The sequence below is a fragment of the Trichosurus vulpecula genome, chromosome 5 (assembly GCF_011100635.1).
Source record: "Trichosurus vulpecula isolate mTriVul1 chromosome 5, mTriVul1.pri, whole genome shotgun sequence".
NCBI classification, from domain to species: domain Eukaryota; kingdom Metazoa; phylum Chordata; class Mammalia; order Diprotodontia; family Phalangeridae; genus Trichosurus; species Trichosurus vulpecula.
Genome location: NC_050577.1, coordinates 168,372,894 through 168,396,133, shown reverse-complemented (window position 1 = coordinate 168,396,133; position 23,240 = coordinate 168,372,894). Strand labels below are relative to the sequence as shown.

Below are 23,240 nucleotides of genomic sequence, written 5' to 3'. Positions count from 1 at the left end.
TTGCTATCTTACTCTTCACTGAATTTTAGTATATGATGGGTCTATCTTAAAGCTGACAACTTGAAGGACTCTCATAATGACATACCACAAAGATGGTATTAGTTCAAAGTTCAATATAATCTAATTTTTCTACTTAAAATTTTCACAGAAGTACAGTTGTAATTTTCATCCACTATCATCCCTTTGATTAGCTCATATTCCAATGGATGAGACAACAAGAAATGTTTTCTGTATTATTGAAGGATAGGCAGCCCCCTCCCCACAAAAAAAAAATCAAAAAACTAAAATTAAAAAAAAAATCTAAAATTCTAAGGTTTACTAATAATATGCTAAGAATGAAAAATATTCTATGATACTTTCCTCCTAGAAAAGAAATGTAAACAATGACATATTGACACTATAGTACTGAGTACTTTAAGGATATCTCCACAATCACAAAGCAAACAACTCCCAAACATCACATTTCACTGAACCACAAAGTAACAATTTTTTAAATGTTACTGAAAGGTCTACCAAGGAAGTTCAAACAATGTATCACATTCTACTGGCAGATCTCAAAGCCTTTAACATAAAAACATCCACATTGTACATCCATAACTTTGCAGTTTGCTACAAATTTGAGAGGAATCACAGAGCTCCCCTGAGCTCCCAGAAACATCCCAGAAACATCCAGACAAATCAAGGATTGCATAAGTACATAATCACCCTTCTAAGCTTTGAGGAATGAAGTAGTTCCTCGCAAAAGAGACTGGAGACTACTTGCACAGAAGTATGAAACTAAAGCAAGACTCTAAGTTTTAATCTTAACAATATCAGTTTACACACCATCTATCACATTTTGAAGAAACATATTTGTTATCAGAATCTTATATGCATTCATAAAGTATATAATAAAAACAATCACCAATCTGAGTATGTTGAAACCAGTACGTTACCAGCACAAATCATAGCACATTATGATCACCTCAACTAAATGATCTACCTAGCAAAATTTATCCCAGATTATCATCTCAAACATCTTAAAACTAACAAGCTGATCTTAATTTTAAGTAAAATAATAACTTCAGGCAAATATTTTTGAAACAAATTTCTGTATATTTTAAATCTATTTGTAATATTACCTTTGGAATCTTCTTTATTAGAGTCTTTGCTCTGATATGTTCTTTCATTGTCTTTAAATAAAATGGCTGGAACAAAAGCCTTCAAATCAATAAGGTTCTCATAAAAATTTCGAGCATCTTCATCCTCCCATATACCACCTTCTAAGTCATATTCTCCAGGTTTACCAGGTGTAAAGATATCAATTCCAGGGCCATGCTCTACAAACAAAGCACACATAGTTAGTGCCATTGTATACATATCGAACACAACAAAAATAAGAATTTATATTCTACTCAATAAGCATTTTCATTTTAAAGCTATCATGTCACAAATCATGCCCAGAACATAGTAAGAAATATCCAAATTAACACCTTACTTCAGTTTTTTTAAAAAAAGAAAGGACCAAACTTTTATAAAGCCATCTTCAATTTTAAATCACAAAATCTGAGTTTTTAAAAAGTTCAAAAACTTGTTTAAAACACTGGAAAGAAAAACATGGTGTAAAAATGAAATGGCAGACACAAGTAGGATATCTCACCAGTATTTGCCCTGAGCTCTAAACTCAGAAAAAATTTAGTAGTTACATATGATATATTGAATCTATCTTTATGAATGATAAAGCTAAAATGACTAACAGAATATCCACCTTCTTTAAAGGCCCAGATCAAGTCCCATCTCCTTTAGAAAGCACCTTTTAACATCTTAAGCAAGGTTTTTTTTTTCTTCTGATTCCTACAGTATTTAAGATCTATAGAACTAATCTGATAGTTAATAGCCTTTATATGTCTATGTACTGTAAGCATCATCACCTCAATAAAACTGGAGACTACATTTCCGAAGAGAATGCTGATAATACCAATAACATCCACAATAAACACAAAATGGATACATGACTTGAATCTTAAATGTCATACTATTAAAAAATTAGAAGTAATTTATATGCCTTTCATAATTGTAGGTGGGAGATATATTTTTACTCTAACAAGTGATAGAGGTGATTATAACAATAACCAAAAAAAAAAGGACCTCTACTTTCAACTGAAGAGTTCTGCACAAATAAAATTAATGCATCTAAGTTAAGAAAGGAAGCAGTCAAATGGGAAGCAGTGTGTATATCAAATTTCTTGGAGAAGAGTTAAGTACCCAAGATATAAGCAGTTCGTTAATGCTCTCCTTTTCTATTTTGTTAATGTATGTCTTAAGGATATAATTTTTATTTCGAGGACTTCTTTAGCTACATCCTAGAAATGTTGGCATTTCATCACTATCAGTTTCTTTCACACAATGATTTTTATATGAATTCTTCTTTGGTTCACTCATTACTTAGGATCATATTTTTAAGTCTCAATTTGGGTCTGTGCCTTTCATTTGTACTCCATGAACAGAATACTCTCTTTACTGCATTACAGTTTATAAACGATGTGTTTGTTATTTCTGCCTTTTTATACTTATTTGTAGTTATCTCTATGCTGTAATTCATCACCTGTTTTTTTTAAACTTTACTGTGGTGCTATATGTACATTCTTTAGCAAACCCTGTTTAAAAGATGCTATAATTTTTTAGCTCTAATTTCTCCAGAAATCTGTTCAATTCTACTTTTTCAATTTTGCTTTTCTTTCTGTAGATTGAAAATTGAAAGGGGGAAAAAAGTCCCAGGCTATTATTGTACTACTATGTCTACTTGTATTTCAGTTAATTTTTCCTTTATTTATTTTGCTAAGGCATTTGAAGCATATGAGTATAATACTGATATTAATTTGTTGTCTTTACGGTTCCTTTTAGCAAATACAGTTTCCACATTTATGTCTTTTTATGTTGCAAATTTTTATTTTTGCTTTTTCCAGTAAAAATGATTACAACTCCTACTTTTTGGATTTACCTGATACAGAATAAATTTTGTTGAAGTTTCTCATTTTTGTTCTATGTATATCTGTAGCTTTTTAGGTATGTGTTTTATAAGCAACAGATTGTGCTGTTTTCTTAACTGATCATCATTCTTTCATTTTACTGGATTGTTTAATCCATTTAGATTTAAAGTTATAAAAGTTTTCCTCCATTTGTTTCTAATATTGTTTTCCCCCTGAATTGGGATTTTTTTTTGTTCTTCTCTTTGCGTACAGCACTTTGTCTTTTTACTTATTTCTGCTTAATATAAAGAACTGAATAAATTGTTGGAGAAACTAGAATTGAAGACTTACAGCATATTCACTTACAGCATATTCTAAATAAGAATTCTAAAGAAAATATGGATTTTTCAACACTATTTGGAATTTTGAAAAAACCTGACCATCTATCAGAGCACATAAATATTTTAAATAAATGTAAAAAAGGCAAGCATAGTACATCCTTTAAAGACCATGACACAATAAAAACAGTAATCAGTTCAGAGCCACAAACAACAACAACAAGACATAGATTTAAGGGAATTTAACAATGAAATCTTAAATAATGAGTGGGCCAAAAAATAAATCATAAAATCAATAATTACATAAAAAAATTATAATAATAAGGCAACATTTCTGGAATGTAGCTGAAGCAATGCTCAGGGAAAAAAATTACATCCTAAAAAAACACATTTAAAAAAACTGAAAAGGAAAGGATTGATCAACTGAATTTTTTTAAAATCGGGAAGCCAATAAAAATACACAAAATAAGCAGAAAAGAGAGGATATTGAATATGACATGAGAAATAGATATGTAGGAAACAAAAAGACTATAGAAATAATAACTCCTAGTACAAGGTGATTCTTTGAGAAGATTAAAAATATTGATAAACCTTCAGCCAATCTAATTAAAAAGAAAAGGGGAGGAAAAATCAACAAACTAGCAAATGAACAAGGTGACATCACAATTAAATCAAAAGAACTAAAAAAGAATTATCGGAACCTAGCATTATATGCTAAACAAAGCTGTGAAGACATAAGAAATAGAGGAGGACCTTCAAAAATATAAAATAATCTAACTAAATATTTGACTAACTAGTGACTAAAAGACTAAATAGAGATCATAAATAATCAATCTCCAAAAAGGAAACAGAACTAGCTATGAAGAAATTGCCAAAGGGGAAAAAAACTGCTCATTTTGATGGATTTACAGAATTCCATTATTTTAAAGAAGAATTAATACTAATACTACAAAAAACAGTCGCCGAAATTGGAAAAAAAAACACTCTACAGACTTTATAATACAGATATAGTCCTAAAAAGATAAAGCACAGGAGAATTATAGGTTAATTTCATTAATGAATATCAATTCAAAATTTTTAAATAAAATCTGTCAAAGAGTATAGCAATTTATCCAAAAAATCATTCATTATGAACAAGCTGTATTCATACCAGGGAGAAAATGATGGCTCAACATTAAAACAATCATATTAAAAATAAAACTATCCAAAACTACATAGTTCTCAAGATATGCAGAAAAAAGCCTTTGACAAGGCACAATATAAGTTTACGCTTAAAAAGGGGAGTAGGGCAGTCTTTTTTGCAGTTCATAAAAAGTATCTATCTAAAACCACAAGTAATCATATGTAATAGGGATACACTTATTTTCTAATAAGTGTAGGAGTCAAAGCAAGGATGTTTCTCTCCTCTCTAAAAATGAGAAGTAAATTAAAGATACTAAGATTAATAAAGAAGAGATAAAAACTATCACCATGTGCTAACGACATGATGTTTTACTTAGAAAATCCTAGGAAAGCAGCAAGGATACTGAGATGATAAAGAGCTTCAGCAAAGTTACATACAAACCAACAAAATCAATAGCATCTCGGGGCAGCTAGGTGTTACAATCAGTAGAGTACCGGCCCTGGAGTCAGGAAGACCTGAGTTCAAATCTGCCCTCAGACACTTGACACATGTACTAGCTGTGTGACCTTGGGCAAGTCACTTAACCCCAATTGCCCTGCCTTCCCCCCTGCAAAAAAAAAAAATCTAAAATAAATTCTAAAAATAGCAATACCATTTCTATATGGTAAGAACAAAATCCAAGAAGCCATATTGACAAGAGAAATTCCACTAAAAATAAACACAAAATAGATAAAATACTAGGTAATTAAGCTACCAAAAAGGCAAAATGCTCATATTTATTCAATTGCAAAGTTCTCCTTAATAAAATAAAGAGCTTAAAAGGCTGTGAAATTTAATTTGTGCAATTTAAAGTTATAATATTAATTTACAGCTTAGATGCAATACCAAACTATCAACGGTATACAATAAAATAATAATTAAATTCATCTTTAAAAACAAAGGATCTAGAGCATCAAAAGAAAATAACAAAAACTAACTGGAATGAAAGGGGAATAGGACTCAAATTATAAAGCAGCAGTCATCAAAACCATTTGGTAGTGGTTAAAAAATGAAGGAGATCGGCCAAGACGGCAGCTGAAAAGAAGGGACTAGCGTGAGCTCCCCGCCAAGTCCCTCCAAAAACCTATAAAAAATGGCTCTGAACCAATTCTAGAACTGCAGAACCCACAAAAGAGCAGAGGGAAGCAGGGCTCCAGACCAGGACAGCCTGAATGGTCTCTGAGTAAGGTCCACCCTGCACAGAGCTGGGAGTGGAGCGAAGCAGAGCAGAGCCCAGCACAGGTGGCGCGGACCAACCAGACCAGGAGCCGGGCAGAGCATGCCCTAGCGCCCTGAATCAGTGAGCTGCAGCAGTTACCAGACTTCTCAACCAACAAACACCAAAGACAACAGAGAAGGTTAGTGGGAAAAGCTGCAGGAGTGGAAGGAGTTCACAATTGGGCTGCCGCCCAGGGGGCAGCGGAGGTGGGGCAGCTACAGAACTACAGCTGCAGTTGCTTCTGGCCCCAGGCCCACCTGGTGGGAGGAATTAAGTGGCAGATCAGAGCAGGAGTGCACAGCCTGCTGAAGATCTGTCCAATCCGGGTTAGGGGTTCTTGGGGAAGGAGCAGTGCTGGTGTGGCAGAGCTGGCGCATCCCCACAAGCTTGGAACATAGAACTCTTTAGTCTACAAGCAGTCATACCCTGCTGAAAAACTCAAGGGTCAGGTTAGTTGGTTGGGAATATGGCCAGGCAGCGAAAACACACCCAGATTCAGTCTCAGACTTTGGAATCTTACTTTGGTGACAAAAAAGACCAAAACATACAGCCTAAAGAAGTCAACAAAGTCAAAGAGCCTACAACAAAAGCCTCCAAGAAAAACATGAACTGGTCCCAGGCCCTGGAAGAGCTCAAAAAGGAGTTGGAAAAGCAAGTTAGAGCAGTAGAGGAAAAATTGGGAAGAGAAATGAGAAGGATGCAAGAAAATCATGAAAAACAAGTCAATGACTTGCTAAAGGAGACCCCAAAAAAATACTGAAAAATACACTGAAGAAAACAACACCTTAAAAAATAGACTAACTCAAATGGCAAAAGAGCTCCAAAAAGCCAATGAGGAGAAGAATGCCTTGAAAGGCAGAATTAGCCAAATGGAAAAGGAGGTCCAAATGACCACTGAAGAAAATACTACCTTAAAAATTAGATTGGAGCAAGTGGAAGCTAGTGACTTGATGAGAAATCAAGATATTATAAAACAGAACCAAAGGAATGAAAAAAAGGAAGACAATGTAAAATATCTCATTGGAAAAACCACTGACCTGGAAAATAGATCCAGGAGAGATAATTTAAAAATTATTGGACTACCTGAAAGCCATGATCAAAAAAAGAGCCTAGATATCATCTTTCAAGAAATCATCAAGGAGAACTGCCCTGATTCTAGAACCACAGGGCAAAATAGAAATTGAAAGAATCCACAGATCGCTTCCTCAAATAGATCCCAAAAAGAAATCCCCTAGGAATATTGTCGCCAAATTCCAGAGCTCCCACATCAAGGAGAAAATACGGCAAGCAGCCAGAAAGAAACAATTTGAGTACTGTGGAAACACAATCAGAATAACCCAAGATCTAGCAGCTTCTACATTAAGAGACTGAAGGGTTTGGAATACAATATTCTGGAGGTCAATGGAGCTAGGATTAAAACTAAGAATCACCTACCCAGAAAAACTGAGTAGCATGCTCCAAGGCAAAATACGGACTTTCAATAAAATAGAGGACTTTCAAACTTTCTCAGCAAAAAGACCAGAGCTGAATAGAAAATCTGACTTTCAAACACAAGAGTCAAGAGAAGCATGAAAAGGTAATCAAGAAAAAGAACAAGAAAAAGAAATTGCAAGGGACTTACTAAAGTTGAACTGTTTTGTTTACATTCCTACATGGAAAGATGATGTGTATGATTCATGAGACCTCAGTATTAGGATAGCTGATGGGAATATGCATATATATATATATGTTTATGTATATATATGTATGTGAGTATGTATGTATGTGTATATATATATATATATATAGATAGATAGATAGATAGATAGATAGATAGATAGAGAGCAAGAGCGGGCACAGGGTGAGTTGAAGACGAAGGGAAGATATCTAAAAGAAATAAAATCAAATTAAGGGATGAGAGAGGAATATATTGAGAGAGGGAGATAGGGAGAGATAGAATGGGGTAAATTATCTCACATAAAAGTGGCAAGAAAAAGCAGTTCTGTAGGAAGAGAAGAGAAGTCAGGTGAGGGAGAATGAGTGAATCTTGCTCTCATCAAATCTGACCTGAGGAGGGAATACCATACATACTCAATTGGGTAATTTACCCCACAGGAAAAAAGGAGGAAGAAGAAGATTAAAAAAAAGGGGGGGATGACAGAAGGGAGGGCAGATGGAGGTGGAGGTAATCAAAAACAAACACTTTCTAAAAGGGACAGGGTCAAGGGAGAAAATTCAATAAAGGGGGATGGGTTGGGAAGCAGCAAAACATAGTTAATCCTTCATAACATGAGAATAGTGGAAGGGTTATACATAATGATACACATGTGGCCTATGTTGAATTGCCTGACTTCTTAGGGAGGATGGGTGGGAAGGGAAGAGGGGACAAAATTTGGAACTCCAATTTTTAAAAACAGATGTTCAGAAACAAAAAAAAAAAAGTTTTTGCATGCAACTAGAAAATAAGATACACAGGCAATGGGACATAGAAATTTATCTTGCCCTACAAGAAAGGAAGGGAAAAGGGGATGGGAGGGGAGTGGGGTGACAAAAGGGAGGGCTGACTGGGGAACAGGGCAACCAGAATATACGCCATCTTGGAGTGGGGGGGAGGGTAGAAATGGGGAGAAAATTTGTAATTCAAACTCTTGTGAAAAATAAATGCTGAAAACTAAATATATTAAATTTTTTAAAAGTGAAAAAAAAATGAAGGAGATCAATGCAAAACACTAGACGTAGAAGAATCAGAAATAATGAAACTCAAAAATCCAGGGTTCAACTGGAACCTGAAAACATAAATTACTTAGTAAATAAATTCCTATTTGATAGGAAAACTGGAAAGCAGTATGGAAGAAATTAGGTTCAGACCAATAGCTTACATGATATTTCCACATTAAATTCAAAATGGATATGTGACTGTTAATGTTTAAGACACCATTATATAATGTGGAAGTATATTCTGCAAGACTGAACATGTACAACCTATATCAAACTGCTTATCCTCTCAGGGAGGGGGAAGGGAAAGGAAGAAGGGAGAGAATTTGAAACTCAAAAAATTTTTTAAAAATGTCAAAAATTGTTTTTACATGTAACTGGGGAAAAAGTAAGATTTTATCTTAGTTTGGTGGGTGTTTTTTCAGAGGGGGGAGAAGGCAGGGCAGTTGGGGTTAAGTGACTTGCCCAAGGTCACACAGCTAGTAAGTGTGTCAAGTGTCTGAGGCCAAATTTGAACTCAAGTCCTCCTGACTCCAGGGCTGGTGCTCTACTCACTGCACCAGGTAGCTACTCCTATAATGTTATTTTAAAAAAAGATTCTATCACAAAACAACAGCTATCAAAAGAAAGTATTAATATCTACATGAAAGAATGCTCCCAATCACTAATAAGAAAAATGCACATCACAACAGCCCTGAGGTTTCATTTCACACTCAATAAATTGGCAAATATGACAAAAGATGGCAATAGTCAGTGTAGGAGGGGTTCTCAAAAAATAGGCATAGTGTTGATGGAACTGTGAATTGGCACAATGATTTTGGAAAGTAATTTGAAATTATACCAAAAAAAGCGCCCCAAATGTCCACATCCTTTGAGCCAGAGGGTCTACTACTAAACTTATGTTTCAAGGAGGCCATGGATAAAAAAAGTCCTCATATAAACGAAAATATTTATAGTATGACTTTTTGTAATAGCAAAGAAATGGAATTAAAGTACATGCCCACCAACTGAGGAATGGCTACACAAATGTAGCATGCATGCTGAAAGAAATGAAAAATGTGATGAAAACTGAGAATCACAGAAAGATCTAAATGAACTGAGGCAAACTGAAATAAAGCAGAGGCAAGAAAATATACACTATGACAACAAAACTGTAAATGAAAAGAACCACCACACACATATACAAAAATTAAAGTAAATGCTACAAAATTATAAAGTACAAGCAGGACTCGAAGGAATGGATAACAAAGGAAGTACCCAACTCACTCCATTCTCGGAAATGGATTCACAGGTGTTGCACACTGCACATTTTCAATGTACTGACTGGTCGTACTGATTTTTTTCCTCTTCTGTTTTTTTTTTTTTGTCTTCAAAAAATGCTATTTGTTATGTGGAATGGGGAGAAGGGGAGAGAAGTCTGAGGAAAACTATAATGATGTAAAAAACAAAAGCTCAATAAAAACTTGTTTTTAAAAATATTGTATTTTTAAAAACCAGAAGAGAATAAGATTATATACTTTTCACAGTTACAGCTAGCAGATCATATTCTTTTAAAAACAAGGAATAGGGGCAGCTAGGTGGCGCAGTGAGTAGAGCACTGGCCCTGCAGTCAGGAGGACCTAAATTCAAATTTGACCTCAGACAGATGGCACACTTACTAGCTGTGTGACCCTGGGCAAGTCACTTAACCCCAGTTGCCCTGCCTTCTCCCCTCAAAAAGAAAAAAAACAACAAGAAGGAATAAAGGCAATTAAAAAGATAAAATAGGTATCTTTGTACATGAAGCTGAAAAACTTCCGGACAAACAAAATTAATGCATTTAGAATAAGATGGAAAGCAGTCAAACTGGGGGAAAAATCTTTATAAAAAATTTCTAAGATAAGGGTTTGGGATTCAAGACCTAACAACCATATATATATATGTGTTTTGTACATAAAGGCAATCCCTAAAAGATAAGAGATCAAAGGACGTGAACAAATATTTCAAAGAAGAACAACTATAAACTATTAACAAGATTTTTTTTGCAGGAATCACTAGTGACAGCAAAGAAGCAGGAAAAAAAAAGATTATGAAAGAATGCTCCAAATTACTAATGCAAATCCAAAAAAGCCTTGTTTTATACCTTACACCCAGTAAATTGGCAGATGACAAAGGATGAACTTCTAGGTTGTGTAACTAACAAGCCAGAGAACTGTGCATTTTCTCCAAACCTCACAACTTTTCAAATCTCTCTAAAACAGAAATTATGCACGAGAGAAAAACAATTCTAGGTGTCTCTACAGATACGACACCAAGAACCCAAACAAGGTAAAAATGATTTGAAAAAAGAGAAATCTAATTCCTAAATTTTAATATGCTCACTCAGCAAACTATACCCCACTGCCCACCACACTCAGGCAAAGATGCATATGGCAACTGACAGGGTTCCAAGAGAATTCAACTCTACCCAAAAGGTTTGCTCTGGGTGGGAGAGCAACACAGAAGCTTTCAGCTATACAGGGATCACTAAAAGAACTAAAAAACAGAGGCAATGAGGGGGGTGGGAGAGGGAAGGGGGAAGGGGGAAGAATATTACATCCAGCTAGGACCAGTTCCATCACTCTAAAAGTCACTTGGGACAGAGACTGAGGATGATGAAATGGAAATTACCCAGCACGGAAAGAAGCTGAGATGGCTTTGAGGTCTAGCCCCTAAGGAAACTACAATCAAAGGGCAAAGTCAAGAAGTGAACAATAGGAAATACAAGGGAAAAGAGTGAAATCACCAAAGCTCCTCAGAAGGAAGAAAACTTGGCTAAAGACCTCAAACATAAGCAAACAAATCATCAGGGAAGGTATTAATAAAAGAAAGGAATATGGCTTCCCATATTCCCAGCTATGAATAAATACTGTAAGACAAAAGAAAACGAAATAAATACCTGAGAAGCAGAGGGCCCTCTGTGGATTCCCAAAAGAGCATGGGACCACAGCAGGAAGCTCCTGAATGGTTTAAAAGAAAAATAAGAACAGTGAAAACAGAATTTACACCCTGCACAGCAAAACTAACTGGCAGAATAAGAAAACCTGAATCCATGGTAGCAAATCTCACAAAAGAAACAAAAGAGAATAACTGACTAGTAATGCAAATACAAAGAAGTGAAGGGCAACCTGAAAGAAGAAAAGCAAAAAGCATTAAGATTAAAAGAAAAAGAGATAGCTAGGTAGTGCAATGGATAAAGCACCAGCTCTGGAGGCAGGAGGACGTGGGTTTCAGATGTGACACTTGACATTTACTAACTGTGTGAGACCCTGATCAAGTCACTTAATCCCAACTGCCTTGCCAAAAAATAGAAAAGAAAAGAAAAAGAAGAAGAGAAAAGAAAATATGATCTCCATGCAGGCAAAACATTCATGGCTAAGACAGGATTTGAAGAGACAACTTAAGGATTAAAGCTTTCCCAGGTGAATATGACAAGTTGAAAAACCCAAACACCATAATAACAGAAAATAACATTAGGAAACTGATCAGGACTTTTGAACACTCAAAACAAAGGGCCAATTCAAAGAACCCACAGATTGTCTCCAGAAAAAAAAAGACCTTTGCTGCACAGAACATGTAGTATTCAACTTAACAATTCTAAAGACAAACAACAAACTTTTCAAGCAATTAGGAGAAAAACCTTCACATGTAAAGGAAATTTGAAGCCATAAGACTACTCTGCACCCACAAGAAACCTCATAAGGAAATAGAATAATATGTTCTAAAGAGCAAAGGAGCTCGAGATGCAACTCAGGATGTTATACCAAGCCTAACTATAATAAAGGTTGTACATCCAATGAAAGAGGCATCTGAAGCATTTCTAGAAAGAAAACCAGATGTGAACAAATTATTTGCTTTTCAAATACCCTAGACATCAGAAATACAAGAAAGGTAAATAAAAATAACATAACCATTAACAAAATAATAATGACAAAGAAACGATTAAGAGACTTCTCTCCAAAAAATGGAAATAATCAATGTTGGAAGGATGAAGGAAAGATAGTATCCTAGTACACTATTGATTATCTCCTTTTTTTTTGTTCTATTATTTGTTCTATGGGGTGGCTCTCTGGGAGAGGAAGAAGAAAAGATATTGGGGAAAATTCTGATGATATAAAAAAAGACACCAATTAAAATTTATTCTAAAAAACATTAACAGGAAAAGAAAGCCACTTAGATGTGATTAGTGAAGTTAAAATAGCCACTCCTAACTCACTGAGGAAAAATTGAGAAAAAAAATAAGAGCAATCCAAGAAAATTATGAGAAGTCAATCAAGTCAAAAAAGAGATCCAAAAACTTAAGAAGATAATTCCTTAAAAACTAGAATTAGGCGAGGGAAAGCTGATGTTACAAAATACCGATAAATAAAATCTAAAGAACAACAACAACAAAAAAAAGAGAATGTGAAACATCTTATTAGAAAAACACCTGAGGCAGAACAAGGAGAACGGAGCCAAGATAGCAGAGTAAAAGCAGGGACATGCTTGAGCTCTCCCCCATACTCCTCAAAATATCTGTAAAAAATGACTATAAACAAATTCTAGAGCAGCAGAACCCACAAAACAACAGACTGAAACAAATTTCCAGCCCAAGGAGAAAATATTGCAAGCAGACAGAAAGAAACAATCCAAGTACTGTAGAAACACAATCTGGATAACACAAGATTTAGCAGCCTCTACATTAAGGGATGAGCAGGCTTTGAAATATGATATTCCGGATGTCAAAGGAGCTACAATTAAAACCAAGAATCACCTACCCAGCAAAACTGAGTATAATCCTTCAGGGGAAAGCATGGCTATTCAATGATATAGAGGACTTCCAAGCATTCCTGATGAAAACACCAGAGCTGAATAGAAAATCTGACTTTCAAAAACAAGAATCAAGAGCACAAAAAGGTAAAAGGGAAAGAGAAATCATAAGGGACTTATTAAAGTTGAACTCTTTACATTCCTGCCTGGAAAGATAATATTTATAAGTCATGAAGCTTTTCTCAGTATTAGGGTAGATGGAGGGGGAGAGAGTGTGAGAGAGTGTGTGTGTGTGTGTGTGTGTGTGTGTGTGTGTGTATACACAGAGGGCAGAGGGTGAGCTGAATATGAAAGGATATCTAAAAAATTAAGGGGCGAGAAAGAAATCTACTGGGAGAAGGAGAAAGGGAGAGGTAGAATGTAGTAAATCATCTCACATGAAAGAGGCAAGAGCTTTTACAATGGAGAAGCCGGAGGTGAGAGGGGGAATGAGTGAACCTCACTCTCATCAAATTTGGCTTAAGGAGGGAATAACATACATACTCAATTAGGTATGGAAATCCATCTTACCCTACAGTAAAGTAGGGAGAAAGGGAATAAGAGAGGGGGAATGACAGAAGGGATGGCAGATTAGAGGAGGAAGTAATCAAAAGCAAACACTTTTGAGGAGGGACAGGTCAAAGGAGAAAATAGAATAAATGGAACGCAGGACAGGATGGAGGGAAATATAATTAAGTCTTTCACAACATGACTGTTATGGAAGTGTGTTGCATGACTACACATGTATAACTTATATCGAACTGCTTGCCTTCTCAAGGGTGGGTAGAGAGGGAGGAAATGAGAGAATGTGGAATTCAAAGTGTTAAAAATTGTTTTTATATGCAGCTGGGAAATAAGATATAAAGGCAATGCAGTATAGAAATCTACCTTGCCCTACAGTAAAACAGAAGGGAAGGGGATAAGAGAAGGGGTGGGGTGGGGTGATAGAAAGGAGGGCAGATTGGGAGAAGGGTAATCAGAATGCACATCTTCTTGGGGTGGGGGAGGGGAGAGATAGGGAGAAAATTTGGAACTCAAAATCTTGTGGAAGTGAATGTTGAAAACTAAAAATAAATTACTAAAAAAAAATGCAGAGCAAGGCTCAAAAAAAAAAAAGAAAAAATTATCTGGAGAACTGATCGAGGAGAGACTATTGATTAGAGAAATGCAAATTAAAACAACTGAGGTACGATATCAATACCTATCAGATTGGCTAACATGACAAATCAGGAAAATGATAAATGGAAAAAATGTGGGGAAATTGGAACACTGACTGATGCATTGTTGGTGGAGTTGCGAACTGATCCAACCGTTATGGAGAGCAATTTGGAACTATGCCCAAAGGACTGTAAAACTGTACATACCCTTTGATACAGCAATACCACTACTAGGTCTGTATCCCAAAGAGATCACAAAAAAGGGAAAAGGACCCACAATGTACAAAAATATTTATAGCAGCTCTTTTTGTAGTGGCCAAGAATTGGAAATTGAGGGGATACCTATCAACTGGGGAATGGCTGAATAAGTTGTGGTATATGAATGTAATGGAATACTATTGTTCCATAAGAAATGATGAGAAGGCAGATTTCAGAAAAAGTCAGAAAGACTTACATGAACTAGTGCTGAATAAACAGAAACTGTACACTGCAACAGAACATTGTGCAATGACCAACTTTGATAGACTTAGCTCTCCTCAGCAATGCAACGATCTAAGACAGTTCCAAAAGACTCATGATAAGAAATGCTATCCAAATACAGAGAAAGAACTATCAAGTCAGAATGCAGATTGAAGCATACTATTTTTTTTCTTTCTCATGGTTTTCCCCGCTTTTGTTCTGATTCTTCTTTCACAACCTGACTAAAAATATGTTTACTATGATTGTACATGTATAGCCTGTATCAGATTACATGCCTTCTTAGGGAGGGGAGAAGGGAGAAAAAATTTAGAACTCAAAATCTTATAAAAGTGAATTCTGTAAACCAAAAATAAATAAATAAATGAGTAAATGGATGCACGAACAAACAAATAAATAAAAGAGAATTGTTGGGCTACCTGAAAGTTATGACCGAAAGAGTATTGATACAATATTACAAGAAATCTTTAAGGAAAATTGCGCTGAAGTTCTAGAACGAGAAGGTAAAGTAGAAATAGAAAAAATCCACTGATCACCACCTGAATGAGATTCTAGGATGAAAAATTACAGGATTATCACAGTCAAGTTTTAAAGCTTCCAGGTTAAGGAGAAAATACTGCAAGCAACAAGAAATCACACAACACCTAGCAGCTTCTACATTAAAAGACCAAAGATCTTGGAACATAATATTTCAAAGAGCAAAAGAGCTAGCGTTGCAACCAAAAATAACTTACCAAGGAAAATTGAGTATAATCCTGAACAACAACAATAAAAAGGATATTCTATGAATTAAAAGACTTTGAGGTATTTGTGATGAAAAAGACCAGAACTCAATGGAAAATTCAACATAAAAAGATTGAGGAGAAATTTAAGGTAAGCATTAAAGGCAATTATAAGGGATTTAATAGTGGGGCCAAGATGGCGGCTAGAAACCAGGGACTTGCTTAAGCTCTCCCCCAAATCCCTCCAAATACCTGTAAAAAATGGCTCTGAACAAATTCTAGAGCTGTGGAACCCACGAAATAGCAGAAATCCAGCCCAGGAGAGCCTGGATGGTTTCTGGGAAGGTCTATCACACGGTGCTGGGAGCGCAGGGCAGCCCAGCCAGAACAGGTCTCGGGGCCATGAATCAGTGAGCTATGGCAGGTACCAGACTTCTCAACCCACAAATGCCAAAGAGCAAGTTAGAGGGAAACTGCGGAATCGAGTTCAGAGCAGTCCAATCACTAGACCTGGAGGTGGCGGAGGTGGTGCGTGACGGCCATGGCAGCAGCAGGAAGTTCCTGGGGCTGCTTCCAGAGCTACAGCATCAGCTGCTTCCCAAGTCCCTGGCTCACACGGTGGGAGGAATCTAGCAACAGACCAGAGCAGGAGTGCAAGGAGCACTTTGTGGGCACAAAGGCAGATTCTCTTGCTGTGCCCTGCTTGGATCTGTATTGAGGTCCTCGTTGGTGGTTCTTGGGGGAGGAGGAGCGCTGCTGTGACAGAGTCTGGGGTGATGGTGGAGTAGAAGTATCTCTGAAAAGAGCAGTGCTTGGACCCTAAAGCTTGGTACAAAGTACACTCTACTCTACAAGCAGTCATATCCTGACAAAAAGCTCAAGGGTTAAGTAGTTGGCTGGGAACATGAACAGGCAGTGAAAACGAACTCAGACTCAAACTCAAACTCTAGACTCCTTTTTTGGTGACAAAGAAGATCTAAACATACAGCCAGAAGAAGTCAACAAAGTCAAAGAGCCTACATCAAAAGCCTCCAAGAAAAATATGAATTGGTCTCAGGCCACAGAAGAGTTCAAAAAGGATTTGGAAAAGCAAGTAGGAGAAGTAGAGGAAAAACTGGGAAGAGAAATGAGAGTGATGCAAGAAAAGAATGGAAAACAAGTCAATGACTTGCTAAAGGAGACTCAAAAAAATACCAAAGAAAATAACACCTTAAAGAATAGACTAACCCAAATGTCAAAAGAGCTCCAAAAAAGCCAATGAGGAAAAGAATGCCTTGAAAGGCAGAATTAGCCAAATGGAAAAGGAGGTCCAAAAGACCACTGAAGAAAATACCACCTTAAAAATTAGATTGGAGCAAGTGGAAGCTAGTGACTTTACGAGAAATCAAGATATTATAAAAAAAGAACCAAAGGAATGAAAAAATAGAAGACAATGTGAAATTATCTCACTGGAAAAGCCACTGGCCTGCAGAATAGATCCAGGAGAGATAATTTAAAAATTATTTGACCATCTGAAAGCCATGACCAAAAATAAAGCCTAGACATCATCTTTCAAGAAATTATCAAGGAAAACTGCCCTGATATTTTAGAACCAGAGGGTAAGATAGAAATTGAAAGAATCCACCAATCGCCTCTTGAAAAAGATCCCCCGCCCCCACCAAAAAGGGACTTAATAAGATCAAACTGTTTACTTTTTATATGTGAAAATATTATCAGTACTCTAAAGACTGTCATCATTACTTGTGTAGTTTGAAAGAAAGGCATGGGATGAGGTGAATAAGATGGGTTAATTCTAAAAACAAATTGGATAAAGAGGTAAAAAGGAGAAATTATCTCATACAAATGAGGCATGAAGGAAGAACTTATATAGAAGAAGCAAGTGGGGGAAGAGGGCTGGTAGTGCTGAAAACTTATTCATCCAGAAGGGTTAAAAAAAGTCTTCTGAATTTATAAAGAAATAAGAAGGCAAAGGGATAGGATAAGTGAGAGACTGTGGAAATAATAAGAAAAGAGGCTTTTAGAGGGGTGGGTAGATAAAGGAATAGGACAGCAAGGTACTGGTTAGAATAAATAAGACTTGGAGGGATAGGGTAAATAGGATGAGAAGGATAAATGGTGAAGAAAAATAGGATGGAGGGAAATATACAACTAGTAATTATAATTTTGAATATGAATGGGATGAATTTACCCATAAAACAGAAACAGATTAAAAATCAGAATCTGACAAGATGTCATTTACAAGAAGCACAATTAAAAATGAGAGTTACACACAAATTAAAAATAAATGGCTGGAGAATTTATTATGCTCAGCTGATATAAAAAGGCAGGGGTAGCAATCAGGATCTTAGATCAAGTTAAAGCTAAAATAGATTTAATTAAAAGAGATAAACAAGGAAACCACTATGTGTCACCAATATTATTCAGTATTGTTTTAGAAATGCTAACAATAGCAATAAATGAAAAAGAAACTTAAGGAATCAGAATGGGAAATGAGGTAATAAATTCTTTTTGTAGATGATATGATCATATACTTAGAAAATCCTAAAAATTCTACTAAAAATTAGTTGAAACAATTAATAATTTTAGCAACATAGCAGGATGTAAAATAAACCCACACAAATCATCAGCATTTTTGTATATAGTAAGAGATACCCCACTAAAATAACTGTAGACAGTATAAAATACTTGAAAGTAGCCCGCCAAAACAAATCCAGGAACTACATGAACATAATTATAAAACACTTTTTATACAAATAAAATCAGATTTAAATACCTGAAGAATTATTATTTGTTCATGGTTAGGTAAAGCCAAAATAACAAAAATGACAATTTTACCTAACTAATCTATTTATTCAATGCCATCTCAATTCAATTACTAAAAATATTTTTCCTGAGTTAGAAAAAATAATAACAAAAGTCATTTGGAAGAACAAAGAGTCAACAATTTCAAAGAAACTAAATTTTAAAAATATAAAGGAAGGAGGTTTGGCAGTACCAGACCTCAAGCTATACTATGGGGCAATAGATATCAAGACTATCTGGTACACACTAAGAAACAGAGAGGTAGGTAAGTGGAACAAAGTAGACATATAATACATAGTAGTAAAGAATTATAGTAACGTTGTATCTGACAAATATAAAGATTAAAAGTTTCGGGGATAGGAATTCATTATTTTGCAAAAATTGCTGGGAAAGCTGGAAAGCAATTTGGCAGAAATTGGGCATAGACCAATATCTTAAACCATGTACCAAGATAAGGTCAAAATGCATACATGACCTAGAAACAGAGACATCACAAGAAAATTAGAACATGAAACACGTTATTTATCAGTCTCGTGGATAGGTGAACAATTTAGGAATAAACAAGAGATAAGAGAGCAATGGGAGGTATAAAATGGATAATTCCAATTAGATGAAATTGAAAAGTTCTTATACAAATAAAACCGATGTAGTCAACATTAGAAGGAAAACAAAAAATTGGGGAAAAATTTTCATGTACAGTCTCTTAGAAAGGTCTAATTTCTCAAATATATAAAGAACTTTGTCAAATTTCTAAAAATGAGTCATTCCCCAATTGATAAATGGTCAAGGGATATGAACAAGCAGTTTTTTGATGCAGAAATCAAAACTATAAAGAGTCATATGAAAAAATGCTCAAAATCACTGCTGATGAGAAAACAACTCAAGATATTATCTTACACCTATCAGACTGATTAAAATGATAAATACTTTTCAATTGGGAAATGGCTAAATAAGTTGTAGTGATGAAATACTATAAGAAATGTGAGCCTGTTGATTTTAGAAAAACATGAAAAAATACGGATCTATGAAGGAACATGCTATCCACCTCCAGAGGAAAAATGGATAATTAGAAATATGTACAGTATGGTTTCATATATATGTATGTGTATATATAAATGTGTGTGTAGACACACACATAAATAAAATATATATTCATGTTTAATTGTAGCCTTTGCTAGGGCAGAGTGGGGAGGGAGGGAGAAAAAAATTAAAAGTGCATGGAAGAAAACAAAAGAAAACTTAGAAGCAAGCACAGAAAAGCTGTGTAGCTTTGAAAAAAAAGTACAGCTTTTATTACATAATTTTTCAGAAATAAAAGTCTGAAATGGGAATTTATGGTTTTATACTGAATCTTGTCTTTATGTTCTGCTGTGTACTCGGAAATGTTCTTTTTTTTTCCTTGCTTAATATTTAAGTATAAAATGAATAAAAAATTAAAAGCAAAAAAAATTGATAAGTGGTACAGCTCAGGGAATTACATTACTAAATTTAGCACATACTTAAAAAAAAAAAACCCAGCTCTGTGCAATAACATTCAGTTTCATAAACTGTATCTTGTCCTGTTATTTGTAAACAGCAATATTCACATTTGTTGATATTTTGTCAAGTTCAGAATAAAATTTTTAAATTTTAAAATAAAAATACTAAAAGTATATCTGTTATATATTTAATATAGCAACCATACACTTATCTGAAATGATAAGAGAATGAGCTGTTAGGGATGGGTAATTTTCCTAATGGTTAAAAACCAATCTTTTAAAAATTTTATCTGGTATTTGTTGCAATAGTAATATTTCCAAAACATACTATCTGCCTTCCTGACTTAGAATACAGAATATTAAATATATTAAACCTTTCTTGGTCAACTCGAGTTCAATTACTGTATTTAGTACACATAATATAAGTATTCATTGTCCAGTAATCTTCACCGTCATAAAAGGATGTCTTCTTGAAGGGCTAAAGTATCTAGAGTTGTTTACGCAGTAGCATCAGTAGCAGTACACAAGTAGCATCAGACTACAGTGATATTCTAGAAGTATGTTACAAGCATGGTGCCAGAAAGTTCTCAGGGACTATCAAGTGATAAAAGACTTAGCTTACTATATTACTGATTGCACCCACACTGCTGTACCATTCTAATTTTTTCTTTTCTCACTTTTCTCTTCTTTTTTCACCAGTCAGAAACTCTCCTTGCCACCCTCATCCTCATGTCTGTTACTTTCACAAAAACATTTTTACTACTTCTCTTTTCATCTGCTTTTTCCCCCTTTTTATCTTTTATCTCTTCTTTCCTCTCCCCAAATTTCTCCATGCTGCCATTAGTGCAGCTAAGCTTTCAGTCACTGATAACAAATGTGCTCTTTCTTCTGTACAGTAAACCAATCATATTTATCTTGTATAATTTAGACTTTTCAACATGGACAGCACTCAAGTTCTCTACTTCTGGGTTTGAGGCCATTCTGTACAGAAACTGAGACTAGAAAGTGCTGCTACTGTATTTGATACAGAACAAATACTGAGTGATGAAATACCAATGACAATTATCATTCAAAGTACCAACTAATGAAACAAAGTATGAATTTTTGTAATAACTGTATTTAATAACATTAATTTTATGGCAAAGCACACATCTCTATTAACAAGGCCATTTGGCAATTATGTAAACTATAGATCTGATTTATCAATAATTTATATGTAAACAATGGAAGAGTTCTACTTACAAAACTGTAATGTAAATTTTGCTGCGAAAGAAGTAATTTTTAAACCTCCTGGAAGTCTCAATTTGTAATCTCTTACTTTGAATAGCCCTGCTGGAATTCATTTTCTCTTTTCTTTTCTACTTAGTCTTCTTAACATCTTATTATAACCACTGCAATCTGCAACCCATTTTCCTGTACCAAGTCTTTTGTATGAATTCAGTAAATTTTACTATTAAATAAAGTCATCATTAAGGTATATTTTATGGTGGATTCTGTCAGCAGTACTACAATTTTTACATTTGAAACCTGTAATTTTTGACATTTCACTTTCATATACTATCAGTTGTCACTTCTTCTCAATTCCACCTCAATAATATTTCTCATATTTATGCCCTTTTCCACGGGCACCACCCAAATTATCAAAGACAATATAAATTACAGTACCACTGACAATATAGTAAAGTCTGAAATAAGATCCAGCTTAAAAAAGAACTCAGTTGCCCTAAATTCAATTTTGGACAATGCTGAGCATGAAAAATTGTTTTGAAATTCCTTATAGCGAAATCAACAGCTACAAAATGACCAGAAGCATGCTAAAACATTTTTGATAATGCCGAATTAAATACTAAACTTAATTGTAGAACAGAAACATCTTAATGACAGGTTCATGGTATTAATTTGGACCTTACTGTTAATCTAAACAAGGAGTATTAAGAAAACCACCATGAATACGCAAATACCTAAGGAATGACTAAATTCATTTTTTACAACTGTCTCTAAAAAGTCACAAAAATGCATTTCTTCAGCCTTTTTATTTAAAATTTCCAGTTTTTCCACTCATTCTTAAATTCTGCTTTCCTCACTTACTGCAACTAAACCTTGTTTAGTATTGTGGACACAAGGAATTGAAGAAAGCAGGAAGAAGGCAGGCCAGAAATTGGTCTGGGGAAGCTAACAACCAAAGCTCTAAGTAGATTATTCTATACCTCCAAATGGAAAAAGAATTCAAATTTCCTGATTGCTCACTAAGTTATTTAACAATATTCTGATAGTAAATTACACAACTCTTGTTTAATTCTATAACTAAAAAAACCCCAAGCATACAACTTTTTCTTCTAGTTTTTTTCTCAATTTTTTCTAATAATGTCCTAAATTCTCCCTGCAGCTATATCTAATTTTACTCATCAATATCCATCTCTAACACTCTTACCAGGGTAGTATATAAATTTAACAATAAGACTGAAAGTCGCTTTTCAACAGTTGCCTCTCTCAGATGTTTAGGAAGCCTATCAGAGAGGATCTTTTGGCATAGATCCAGAAACAACTTTTTTCTCCCTAGTAAAGGACAATAAATTCAAAGTACCATCTTTCCTCAGTGGAAAAAAGAAAAAAAAAATAATCAAGTATGGATCACAACCTCTCTAGGCCTTAATTTCCTTATTTATAAAATGACAGATTAGATAAATCTTTCTGAATCCCAGAAATCCTAGATCCGGAGGATTTAGGGAAACAGCCCATTTATGGTTAAGAGTACACGTGTGTCTATATTTCTAAACTTTCTGAAATTGTACTGAATAAAGCTAACTTACTCTTACTTATAACTGAAGGATTTCAAAGCCAGAAATATTCTGATCAACGAACTAGTCCAAGCCCTTTATTTTATACGTAAGGGAGATGAGGCCTGAACAGATTAATATTTAAGGTTACAAAGCACAGAACCAGAACCAAGATCCCTGAATCCCAAGCTAATTTACTTTCCACTATGCCATACTGTCAGTTCTCAACTGTATCAGGTTTTAATACTATTCATCATACAAAAAACCCTGAAAAAGAGAAAACCTGGGGCAATTTTCATTTGTAGATAAAAATTGAGCCAATAAACTATTAATCCCAAAAAAGGTTAGCAATAAGTAGTTTTAAGTGTCAAAATTTATTTATGATATCTTACCCTCTGGCGTTGGTTTGTCCTGAGGAAGATCAGGCATATTTTCATCCAAAAGGTCTGCTAAGGACTGAGAATTTGCCAGTAATTTCTGATAAGACATAGCAAATTCCTCATACTGCTTATGTCGATCTTCACTCAGCTCCCCTTTAGAATGTAGAATGCGTCTATAAATAAAAAATGAAATAGTCTGATAAACTTACTAAACATGTTTGGCCAAGAATTTACATAAAACTGAAATTTACATATAAATAAATTTTGTGTCAATTTAAAA

The 23,240-nt window shown here is 34.8% G+C and overlaps 1 protein-coding gene across 3 annotated transcripts in view; it reads right to left on the bottom strand.

Annotated features, from left to right (window-relative positions):
* Positions 1-23,240, bottom strand: part of UPF2 (UPF2 regulator of nonsense mediated mRNA decay) — a 131,087-nt gene that overhangs the window by 85,422 nt on the left and 22,425 nt on the right. For all 3 annotated transcript variants that reach the window (XM_036759665.1, XM_036759667.1, XM_036759666.1), the window contains exons 4-5: positions 22,973-23,133; positions 1,122-1,319 (exon numbers count right to left, since the gene is read on the bottom strand). In XM_036759665.1, the coding sequence (XP_036615560.1) occupies positions 1,122-1,319; positions 22,973-23,133 (359 nt within the window). The remainder of the gene's footprint in view (positions 1-1,121; positions 1,320-22,972; positions 23,134-23,240) is intronic.